Source organism: Salvelinus fontinalis, chromosome 7 (genome assembly GCF_029448725.1).
Source record: "Salvelinus fontinalis isolate EN_2023a chromosome 7, ASM2944872v1, whole genome shotgun sequence".
Classification (NCBI taxonomy): Eukaryota; Metazoa; Chordata; class Actinopteri; order Salmoniformes; family Salmonidae; genus Salvelinus; species Salvelinus fontinalis.
Window position 1 is genome coordinate 62,901,705 of NC_074671.1, and position 12,051 is coordinate 62,913,755.

The 12,051-nt window shown below is 47.3% G+C and overlaps 1 protein-coding gene across 3 annotated transcripts in view; it reads right to left on the bottom strand.

The window, feature by feature from the left end:
* The window catches only part of LOC129859987 (dystrophin-like), a 70,969-nt gene extending 60,000 nt beyond the window's left edge, over nt 1–10,969 (bottom strand). For 2 of the 3 annotated variants that reach the window (XM_055930289.1, XM_055930290.1), the window contains exons 1-5: nt 8,511–8,674; nt 6,968–7,114; nt 4,285–4,353; nt 1,695–1,758; nt 1,226–1,286 (exon numbers count right to left, since the gene is read on the bottom strand). In XM_055930289.1, the coding sequence (XP_055786264.1) occupies nt 1,226–1,286; nt 1,695–1,758; nt 4,285–4,353; nt 6,968–7,114; nt 8,511–8,585 (416 nt within the window). In that variant the 5' untranslated portion in view covers nt 8,586–8,674. Of the gene's footprint in view, nt 1–1,225; nt 1,287–1,694; nt 1,759–4,284; nt 4,354–6,967; nt 7,115–8,510; nt 8,780–10,840 lie in introns of those variants that run through there. The other variant, XM_055930291.1, reaches the window with a different exon arrangement.
* Nucleotides 10,970–12,051: the final 1,082 nt, after the last annotated feature.

The window sequence follows — 12,051 nt, forward strand, 5'->3', positions numbered from 1 at the left end:
TAGCAGAGATAAAGACGGAGCTACTGATCCACATCCCCTCATCTGTAGTAACAGAGATAAAGACGGAGCTACTGATCCACATCCCCTCATCGGTAGTAGCAGAGATAAAGACGGAGCTACTGATTCAAAAATATCTCTGGATACTACAAGTCTACTATAAAGGACTGTAGAATACATCTCATGATAAAGAACAGTTAGAGGTAGTAATTCCATTCTAGGACGGGGTTTAGGAATAGGATTAGAACTAGGATTAGGACTAGGATTAGGACTAGGACTGGGATTAGGACTGGGATTAGCACTAGGACTGGGATTAGGACTAGGATTCGAGCTAGGATTAGGACTAGGATTAGGACTAGGATTAGGACTGGGATTAGGACTAGGACTGGGATTAGGACGAGGATTAGGACTAGGATTATAACTAGGACTAGAACTAGAATTAGAATTAGGACTAGGATTAGGACTAGGATTAGAACTAAAACTACCTACACACTGAAGAAGGCTGTAAAACTGAAACGTCTCTGTACGCTATCCCTGATGCAGTAAAACAAATTCTAAACAGAAAATAATGAAGTAAACTTTATGCGACATATTTTTGAGTGCAAACCCTCTTTGTCTGAATTTGGAGGGTTTTACCCAGCAGCCAATCTTTTGGGAGAGCTTCATGGTTCTCTTTGATTAGGACTAGTTCCATCCAGGAACTAGCAAACAGATACACCATCTTATCTCAGATGCCCCACACCACTAACAGTCTGCTAGATAGTGACAAGGTGGAACGGAGAAGGACAGGGTTAACAAAGTTAACCTTTGAGTTGTTGATTCAAGAACACCAACACCAACAATATGATGACCTCATTGGTCTAGCTACCTAGAAAAACTGTTGGTCAATAAGTCCACCGTGTTCTGATGAGGGACGCTATCATAGAAGTCTGGCTTTTTCTGCCCATTATCTCCAAACAACAGGACCTCATGATGTCAAAGTTAGGACTTATTTATTCTCACTAGCATTAGTGTGAAGTTATTGGTGAAGTTATTGGAGAAGTTATTGGTGAAGTTATTGGTGAAGTTATTGGAGAAGTTATTGGTGAAGTTATTGGTGAAGTTATTGGTGAAGTTATTGGTGAAGTTATTGGAGAAGTTAAGTTGCAGACACTACTATTGTTGCTAGGTTAGGTTACTCTCAGCAGACAAACAGCAGTAAACCTACAGCTAGGCACAAGGTACTCACTTGATGTAGTAGGGCACGTTATTTGGTGAGACCGCCTGCTCAAATGGACCTTGAACAGAACCTGTAGACAGTGACAGGATTAGAAGAGTCAGGGATGACAAGGATAAATCACTCCCAGAGGAGTTTCAACATGTGTACAGCCAGACATATGGATATGGTTCTGTTGATTTCACTGTATATATTCTGTCAGTATTTACTAAGGAATCATGTATGTCTTTACAGAATCAAGACGGAAATCTTCTCCATATCCCAGCCCTGGGGACGAATGTCCAGACAGACTGGACTACAACATTATCTAGCTGTGGTGTGTCTGTTTTACCTGGTCTTAATGTGGCAGGAGAGTGTTTGTGCGTGTGTGTGTGTGTGTGTGTGTGTGTGTGTGTGTGTGTGTGTGTGTGTGTGTGTGTGTGTGTGTGTGTGTGTGTGTGTGAGAGAGAGAGACAGAGAGTTGAGACAGACAGAAACTCACCCTGCAGAGAGCCAAAATCCCTCTGAGCATCTGTCAGCTGCTTCAGATGATCTTTGATGGAGATCTGAGAAGAGAGGAGGAGCCAGAGAGAGAGAGGAGGAGCCAGAGAGAGAGGAGGAGCCAGAGAGAGAGAGAGCGAGAGAGAGAGAGAGAGAGAGAGAGGAGGAGCCAGAGAGAGAGGAGGAGCCAGAGAGAGAGAGAGAGAGAGAGAGAGAGAGAGAGGGGGGGAGGAGGAGCCAGAGAGAGAGGAGGAGCCAGAGAGAGAGGAGGAGGAGCCAGAGAGAGAGGAGGAGCCAGAGAGAGAGAGAGAGAGAGAGAGGAGGAGCCAGAGAGGAGGAGCCAGAGAGAGAGAGAGAGAGAGAGAGAGAGAGATAGAGAGGAGGAGCCAGAGAGAGAGAGGAGGAGCCAGAGAGAGTGGAGGAGCCAGAGAGAGAGAGAGAGGAGGGACCAGAGAGAGAGAGAGAAAAAAGGAGAGAGAGATGGGAGAGGAGGAAGATATTGGGGAGAGAGATAGGAGAAGATATTGGGAAGAGAGATAGGAGAAGACATTGGGGATAGAGATAGGATGAGAGATTGGGGAGTAAAAGAGAGTGTTTCATTATGCCACAGGGAACAGGGAACAAGAACGGGTAAATCAGAAAGAGGAGAACAGAGCTGGGTAGAGGAGTGAGATATGAGAAAGGACAGACAGAGACACAGTACACTACACTCCTAGAAAAAAAAATGGCTTTCTAGAACCTTAAAGGGTTCTTCGGCTGTCCCCATAGGAGAACCCTTTAAATAACCTCTTTTGATTCCAGATATAATCCTTTTGGGTTCCATGTAGAACCCTTTCTACAGAGGGTTTTACATGGAACCCAAAAGGGTTCTACCTGGAACCAAAAAGGGTTCTCCTATGGGACAGCCGAAGAACCCTTTTGGAACCTTTTTTTCTAAGAGTGTAGAGTGCATGATAAAAGCTGTCCAGGGAGAGAGAGAGGACTGAGACACAGTAGAGTGCATGATAAAAGCTGTCCAGGGAGAGAGAGAGGACTGAGACAGTAGAGTACATGATAAAAGCTGTCCAGGGAGAGAGAGGACTGAGACACAGTAGAGTGCATGATAAAAGCTGTCCAGGGAGAGAGAGAGGACTGAGACACAGTAGAGTACATGATAAAAGCTGTCCAGGGAGAGAGAGAGAGGACTGAGACACAGTAGAGTGCATGATAAAAGCTGTCCAGGGAGAGAGAGAGGACTGAGACACAGTAGAGTACATGATAAAAGCTGTCCAGGGAGAGAGAGAGGACTGAGACACAGTAGAGTACATGATAAAAGCTGTCCAGGGAGAGAGAGAGGACTGAAACACAATAGAGTGCATGATAAAAGCTGTCCAGCGAGAGAGAGAGGACTGAGACACAGTAGAGTACATGATAAAAGCTGTCCAGGGAGAGAGAGAGGACTGAAACACAGTAGAGTGCATGATAAAAGCTGTCCAGGGAGAGAGAGAGGACTGAAACACAGTAGAGTACATGATAAAAGCTGTCCAGGGAGAGAGAGAGGACAAACACAGTAGAGTGCATGATAAAAGCTGTCCAGGGAGAGAGAGAGTACATGATAAAAGCTGTATAGCGAGAGGACAGAGAGCAAAGCTGTATGGTATAATGTCATATTGTGGTCATGGAGAAGCCAAGCAGTGGCGGTGACTGACTGTGACTAAGCATGTCTGTTATCTAAGAGCAGAGCACTGTGACTGGGCTTTAGCTATGGTGCAGCTAAAGGCTTGCTGACTGTAATGTAGTCTGCTCTCTGCACAGACCACACTGACCATGTCTATGGATGAGATGGGGAGGCTCACCAGACTGATTCTATCACAAAGAAATATGACACATATGTTTCACACCATAGGCAGTGTGTGTGTTTATAACAGTGTTGTACTGGGTACACATTTGCACATATGTGTGGTGGTAAAGCACATTATGGTATGAGGCTAGTGTTGTGTGTGTGTGCATGTGTGTGTTTGTGTGTGTGTGTGTGTGTGTGTGTGCATGTGTGTGTTTGTGTGTGTATGTGTGTATTTGTGTGTGTGTGCATGTGTGTGTGTGTGTGTGTATGTGTTTGTGTGTTTGTGTGTGTTTGTGTGTGTGCCTGTGTGTGCGTGTGTGTGTGTGTGTGTGTGTGTGTGTGTGTGTGTGTGTGTGTGTGTGTGTGTGTGTGTGTGTGTGTGTGTGTGTGTGTGTGTATGTGTTTGTGTGTTTGTGTGTGTTTGTGTGTTTGTGTGTGTGTTTGTGTGTTTGTGTGTGTTTGTGTGTTTGTGTGTGTGTTTGTGTGTGTGTGTGTGCATGTGTGTGTGTGTGTTTGTGTGTGTGCCTGTGTGTGCGTGTGTGTGTGTGTGTGTGTGTGTGTGTGTGTGTGTGTGTGTGTGTGTGTGTGTGTGTGTGTGTGTGTGTGTGTGTGTGTGTGTGTGTGTGTGTGTGTGTGTGTGTGTGTGATGGTGTGAGATGGACTGTGGTAGCCTGCGAGATGTTTGGGCCAATAGAGATACAGCCATAGCAGTGGTGGAGTCTGATGGAGGAGTGATATGTGATGAGTCCTGCTGAAATAGAACCATTACCTCAGACTCTTCCCCCAACTCATCCATCGCCATGCCACCCCCTGACTTTTTACACGTTCCCATGGAAACCTGGTGATGATGGGGGGTCAAAATGGTTTAAGATTGTTTTGCAGCAGTAATTATGAATGGCATCTGTACCGCAGCACCCAGCCCAATCAACCCCTTTCTTTCAGACACTTGATCTGTGTGTGTGTGTGTGTGTGTGTGTGTGTGTGTGTGTGTGTGTGGTGTGTGTGGTGTGTGTGTGTGACCCTTTCAGGGCATAAAGAGGGGGGCAGTTAGGTAAACAGGCTTATTGTCCTCGGCAACAGAGTGGGACAAACTAACGGCGTTGTTGCTATGGTGTCAGTGAGGTCCCAGTCACCTCAACTTCTTTCAGTAGACATGATGGGTGTCAGCAGGAACAGCTGGCGTGTGTGTGTGGTGTGTGTGTGTGTGTGTGTGTGTGTGTGTGTGTGTGTGTGTGTGTGTGTGTGTGTGTGTGTGTGTGTGTGTGTGTGTGTGTGTGTGTGTGTGTGGGTGTGTGTGTGTGTGTGAGATGCTGTGTGAGAGCTGCCATATGGTCCTGTCTCCAGGTGTCCATCTCCTTCACACTCCTCTTTATCTCTCCTTCGTTCTCTCCCTCTTCCACTCTGCATCCTTCTCTCCCCTGCTTTGATCTCAGGCAGGAAGGGAGAGAGGGAAAGAGAGAGGCAGGGAGGGAGAGAATGAGAGGAGGGAGAGAGGGAGGGAAAGAGGGAGAGGAGGGAGAGAGAAGGAGGGAATGAGGGAGAGAAGGAGGGATGGAGGCAGGGAGGGAGAGGGAGAGACAGGAAGGGAGAGAGAAGTCAGGGAGGGAGAGAGGGAGAGACAGGAAGGGAGAGAGAAGTCAGGGAGGGAGAGAGGGAGAGACAGGAAGGGAGAGAGAAGTCAGGGAGGGAGAGAGGGAGAGACAGGAAGGGAGAGAGGGGTCTCAGGGAGGGAGGGAGGGATAGAGGGGTCTCAGGGAGGGAAAGAGGGATAGAGGGGTCTCAGGGAGGGAGGGAGGGATAGAGGGGTCTCAGGGAGGGAGATAGGGATAGAGGGGTCTCAGGGAGGGAGGGAGGGAGGGAAGGATAGAGGGGTCTCAGGGAGGGAGGGAGGGATAGAGGGGTCTCAGGGAGGGAGATAGGGATAGAGGGGTCTCAGGGAGGGAGGGAGGGAGGGAAGGATAGAGGGGTCTCAGGGAGGGAGGGAGGGATAGAGGGGTCTCAGGGAGGGGGAGGGATAGAGGGTCTCAGGGAGGGTAGAGGAGTCTCAGGGAGGGAGGGAGGCAGGGATAGAGGAGTCTCAGGGAGGGAGGGAGGGATAGAGGGGTCTCAGGGAGGGAGGGATAGAGGGGTCTCAGGGAGGGAGGGAAGGATAGAGGGGTCTCAGGGAGGGAGGGAGGGAGGGAAGGATAGAGGGGTCTCAGGGAGGGAGGGAGGGATAGAGGGGTCTCAGGGAGGGAGGGAGGCAGGGATAGAGGAGTCTCAGGGAGGGAGGGAGGGATAGAGGGGTCTCAGGGAGGGAGGGATAGAGGAGTCTCAGGGAGGGAGGGATAGAGGGATAGAGGAGTCTCAGGGAGGGAGGGAGGGAGGGAGGGATGGAGGGAGGGAGGGAGGGATAGAGGAGTCTCAGGGAGGGAGGGAGGGAGGGAGGGAGGGAGAGAGGAGTCTCAGGGAGGGAGGGAGGAAGGGATATAGGAGTCTCAGGGAGTGAGGGAGGCAGGGATAGAGGAGTCTCAGGGAGGGAGGGAGGGATAGAGGAGTCTCAGGGAGGGAGGGAGGGAGGGATAGAGGAGTCTCAGGGAGGGAGGGAGGGAGGGATAGAGGAGTCTCAGGGAGGGAGGGAGGGATAGAGGGGTCTCAGGGAGGGAGGGAGGGATAGAGGAGTCTCAGGGAGTGAGGGAGGCAGGGATAGAGGAGTCTCAGGGAGGGAGGGAGTGAGGCAGGGATAGAGGAGTCTCAGGGAGGGAGGGAGGGAGAGAGGAGTCTCAGGGAGGGGAGGGAGGAAGGGATATAGGAGTCTCAGGGAGGGAGGGAGGCAGGGATAGAGGAGTCTCAGGGAGGGAGGGAGGGAGGGAGGAAGGGATATAGGAGTCTCAGGGAGGGAGGGAGGAAGGGATATAGGAGTCTCAGGGAGTGAGGGAGGCAGGGATAGAGGAGTCTCAGGGAGTGAGGGAGGCAGGGATAGAGGAGTCTCAGGGAGTGAGGGAGGCAGGGATAGAGGAGTCTCAGGGAGGGAGGAAGGGATATAGGAGTCTCAGGGAGGGAGGGAGGAAGGGATATAGGAGTCTCAGGGAGGGAGGGAGGGAGGGAGGGATAGAGGAGTCTCAGGGAGGGAGGGAGGGAGGGATAGAGGAGTCTCAGGGAGGGAGGAAGGGAGGAAGGGATATAGGAGTCTCAGGGAGTGAGGGAGGCAGGGATAGAGGAGTCTCAGGGAGGGAGGGAGGGAGGGAGGGATAGAGGAGTCTCAGGGAGGGAGGGAGGGATAGAGGAGTCTCACTGTCTCTGTTTTAGATTCAGGACAACCTGACCTCACTGTCTCTGTGTTAGACTCAGGACAACCTGACAACCTGACGATGGGACGTTTTTAATGAGGTCACAAAGTACATTTATTCAATATCAAGCATGAAGCTTGGGAACTCAGTCAGGGTGTTTAATAGAGAAGTGTGTGTGTTTACCTGTAGCATCCTCCAGCGTGTGTTGAGGTCATCCAGTCTGTCCAGGTTGGGTCGTGAGAGGACGAGGTCCGGAGGGCCGAAGGTAGAGGCCAGGTTGTTGACGTGACTCACATCGTCTTTGATAGGAGCTATCTCTGCCTGGAACGCCTGCAGCGATGAACACACACACACACACACACACAACACAACACAACACAACACAACACAACACAACACAACACAACACAACACACACACACACACACACACACACACACACACACACACACACATATTCACATTGAAAATGGAGTGGCGGACCAGTTACTGTACCTTCATACACTCCCTAGAGAACACACACTGTACCCCTTCTACACTTTCATCAGCTAGAGAGACGTGTACATTTGACCTCAGGAAGACTAGTGGTCACTAAGACATCAGCTAGAGAGAGATGTGTACATTTGACCTCAGGAAGACTAGTGGTCACTAAGACATCAGCTAGAGAGAGATGTGTACATTTGACCTCAGGAAGACTAGTGGTCACTAAGACATCAGCTAGAGAGATGTGTACATTTGACCTCAGGAAGACTAGTGGTCACTAAGACATCAGCTAGAGAGATGTGTACATTTGACCTCAGGAAGACTAGTGGTCACTAAGACATCAGCTAGAGAGATGTGTACATTTGACCTCAGGAAGACTAGTGGTCACTAAGACATCAGCTAGAGAGATGTGTACATTTGACCTCAGGAAGACTAGTGGTCACTAAGACATCAGCTAGAGAGATGTGTACATTTGACCTCAGGAAGACTAGTGGTCACTAAGACATCAGCTAGAGAGAGATGTGTACATTTGACCTCAGGAAGACTAGTGGATTTTGGCAATGGGGCCCTTTATCTACAGTACTTTGCCAGAGTCAGATGCGTCTCTGTGTGCGGTTTGAAGGAAGTTGCTAAGTACCACTAGCGCAATTTCTAACTAGCGTTAGCGCAATGACTGGAAGTCTATGGGTATCTGCTTGCACGCTAGCAGATACCCATAGACTTCCAGTCATTGTGCTAATGCTGATTAGCATTGGCTCGCAAAACTACCTCTAACTTCCTAGTGAAGTAGATAAAGGGCCTCATTGCCAAAATCCCAAAGTATCCCTTTAATGCATCAGCTAATGATGACCCAAATGAAAAGTAAAGAATAATAAAATCTGTATCCAATCTCACCTTGACTCTCTCTATCTGTTAAGTTATGTGTCTCTCACCTTGACTCTCTCTATCTGTTAAGTTATGTGTCTCTCACCTTGACTCTCTCTATCTGTTAAGTTATGTGTCTCTCACCTTGAATCTCTCTATCTGTTAAGTTATGTGTCTCTCACCTTGACTCTCTCTATCTGTTAAGTTATGTGTCTCTCACCTTGACTCTCTCTATCTGTTAAGTTATGTGTCTCTCACCTTGACTCTCTCTATCTGTTAAGTTATGTGTCTCTCACCTTGACTCTCTCTATCTGTTAAGTTATGTGTCTCTCACCTTGACTCTCTCTATCTGTTAAATTAGGGTGCATGTGTCTCTCACCTTGACCCTGTCGATGTGTTCAGGTAGTGAGTCTATGAGCAGGTCTCCTACAGGCTCCCAGGCCTCCTTCACCATCTCAGCCTGGCTCAGCCTCAGCTCCAGCTGGTCCTGGGCCTTCTGAAGCTCCAACAGCCTATCCAGAGCCAGCTCCAGCCTCCTCTGCCAATCAGCAGCCTCCTCGTTAAGCCCCTCCCACCCGGACGCCACATCCTCCGCCTCCTTTCGCAAGACACGCCCCACGTTCTGGGCACGCTCCTCTGGACTGATGTCTGACAGGACAGAAAGAAATTGTTTGATTCATTTTGTGTCCCCTCAGGGAATGATCAGGTTTGATAGAAATGAAGGAGTTATCGGATCGTATAATGACCTGACACAACAATCCTAATTTATACTAAGATCATAAACTACTTATAAGATTGAAATTCAAACTCTGGATTATTACTCCTTGAAAGTTATTTGGTTGCTTTATTTCCTTGATCAGCCCTAAATCCTTTCCAACCTCATCACATATAGGCTCAAACATGACTTAGACCATAGGGCTCATGGTTTTGCAAAAAATAATCCCACACCTGAGGAAAACACATTGGAGCCCATTGAATTGAATAAGCAGCAAGAGTTCAAGAGTTTCCCTCACTACGGGTTGCCAGGCAGTTGCTATGGTAAAGAGGTCACACTCAGCATGTTAGGGAACAAACGGGAGCCGGCTGTTCAGTAAGGAACACAAGTGAAACTGCAGGGCATGGTGTCTTCTAATTTTTACACCTTTTATTGAAAAATGCAGATCTTAGACCACCAAAATAGTAGTGGAATAGAACTCCTTGGCTTACTGTTCCTCTGTTTTATAAACAGAACCCCGTGAGCCAATTACAGAGCCTGAACTGGCTGTCAAGTCAGCTGATGTTATGAACTTAGTCATAATCAGATGATGGATAGTACAGTTCTGCACACGCAGGGAAACATGTCAGTCAACTGAGATACAGGGCTGTGAAAACGTATTTGCCTCATCTCTGATTTTCTCTATTTTTGCACATTTTTGATACTGAATGTTATCAGCTCTTCAACCAAAACCTGATATTAGATTAAAGGAACCTGAGTCTACAAATAACAAAAAACACCCAATTCCCTTGTGTGAAAAAGTAATCCTTTTACACTCAATAGCTGGTTGTGTCACCTTTATCTGCAATGACTGGATCCCACATTCTTCCTGTAGTTGTTGGTCAGTCTCTCACGTCGCTGTGGAGGAATGTTGGCCCACTCTTACATGCAGAACTGCTATAACTCAGCTACATGTGTGGGTTTTCCAGCATGAACAGCTCATTTCAAGTCCTGCCACAACATCTCAAATGGGATTAGGTCTGCACTTTGACAAGGCCTTTCCAAAACTTCAAATTTGTTGTTTTTTAGTGATTTTCATGTAGACTTGATTGTGTGTTTTGGATCATTGTCTTTCTGCATGACCCAGCTGTGCTTCAGCTTCAGCTCACAGACAGATGGCCTGACATTCTCATGTAGAATTCTCTGATACAGAGCAGAATTCACGGTTCCTTCTATTAAGGCAAGTTGTCCAGGTCATGAGGCAGAAAAGCATCCCCATAGCGATGTAAGAGACTGATCAACAACTACAGGAAGTGTTTGGTTGGAGTCATTGCAGCTAAGTGTAACCGATGTGAAATGGCTAGCTAGTTAGCGGTGATGCGCGCTAATAGCGTTTCAATCGGTGACGTCACTCGCTTTGAGACCTTGAAGTAGTGGCTCCCCTTGCTCTGCAAGGGCCGCAGCTTTTGTGGAGCGATGGGTAACGATGCTTTGTGGGTGACTGTTGTTGATGTGTGCAGAGGTCCCTGGTTCGCGCCCGGGTCTGGGAGAGGGTACGGACTAAAGTTATACTGTTACATAAAGGTGGCACAACCAGTTATTGAGTGTAAAGGGGCAATTACTTTTCACACAGGGAGCAGTAGGTGTTGCATAAAATTGTTTATGAAAGAAATTAATTAATTGTTGTGTTATTTGTTCACTCAGGTTCCCTTTATCTAATATCAGGTTTTGGTTGAAGATCTGATAACATTCAATATCAAAAATATGCAAAAGTAGGGAAAATTAGAAAGGGGGCAAATACGTTTTCTCTGCACTGTATCTTGTCAGTTACATGAGCATTAATGTGCATGTGTACTATAAGTAGGTAAACATTTGTGTTGGTGTCCGTGAGCATGATGAGTGTATCGGGTAGTGTTTATCAGTGTGTGATGAGTAACCTTGCTTTAGACTCGCGTTAAGTCCATGAATGAATACCTAGGCTTTAGTTCAGCGGGCTAACAGTGTGTCCCACTCACCTCTCTGGAGAAGCTGTGGCTCCCTCTCAGCAGGCAGCTCAGACAGGAAGATCTGAACCTGGTCCAGAGCCCCGTTAACCACCGGGCCCTTGGCCCTCACATCTCTCCTGAAGCTCTGTAACACACAAAATCAAATGTTATCTATCACATTTTTTGTAAAGAACAGTACACTAACAGTGAAAAGTCTTACTTACGGGTCCTTTTCCAACAATGCAGAGATAAAGATTAAGACACAAAATAGAAATAGTGACGAAGAATAAATACACAGGAAATGACGAATAACAATAACATGCAGTATGTGTCTGTGTCCATGTTACAGTATGCGTGTGTGTGTGTGTGTGTGTATGTGTGTGTGTGTGTGTGTGTGTGTGTGTGTGTGTGTGTGTGTGTGTGTGTGTGTGTGTGTGTGTGTGTGTGTGTGTGTGTGTGTGTGTGTGTGTGTGTGTGTGTGTGTGTGTGTGTGTGTGTGTGTGTGTGTGTGTGTGTGTGTGTGTGTGTGTGTGTGTGTGTGTGTGTGTGTGAGTGTGTGGGTAGAGTCCAGTATGTCTGCATAGAATCAGTGCAAGACAGTTAGTGCAAAAACACACACACATACACACACACACACACACACACACACACACACACACACACATACTGCGTAAAGCACAGGCTCCATGACAACGCCAGCATCACAACAACACATGAAACAAAGCCCAGTCAACAAGAGTATATCACTATATTAGTCACTATAATAGGAAACAACTGAGACTGAGAAACAACTGTGAGACTGAGATCAGTCAATGAGAGAAGTAGTGAGACAGTGGATAGGACGGACCACATACTCAGCAGACCTGGCTGCAGACTAGATGGAAATGTCATTCATTCTTTACATTCTGTTCTTAATGATGTTACAGAGTACTGCCATCAGTTCTTAATGATGTTACAGAGTACTGTCATCAGTTCTTAATGATGTTACAGAGTACTGTCATCAGTTCTTAATGATGTTACAGAGTACTGTCATCAGTTCTTAATGATGTTACAGAGTACTGTCATCAGTTCTTAATGATGTTACAGAGTACTGTCATCAGTTCTTAATGATGTTACAGAGTACTGTCATCAGTTCTTAATGATGTTACAGAGTACTGTCATCAGTTCTTAATGATGTTACAGAGTACTGTCATCAGTTCTTAATGATGTTACAGAGTACTGTCATCAGTTCTTAATGATGT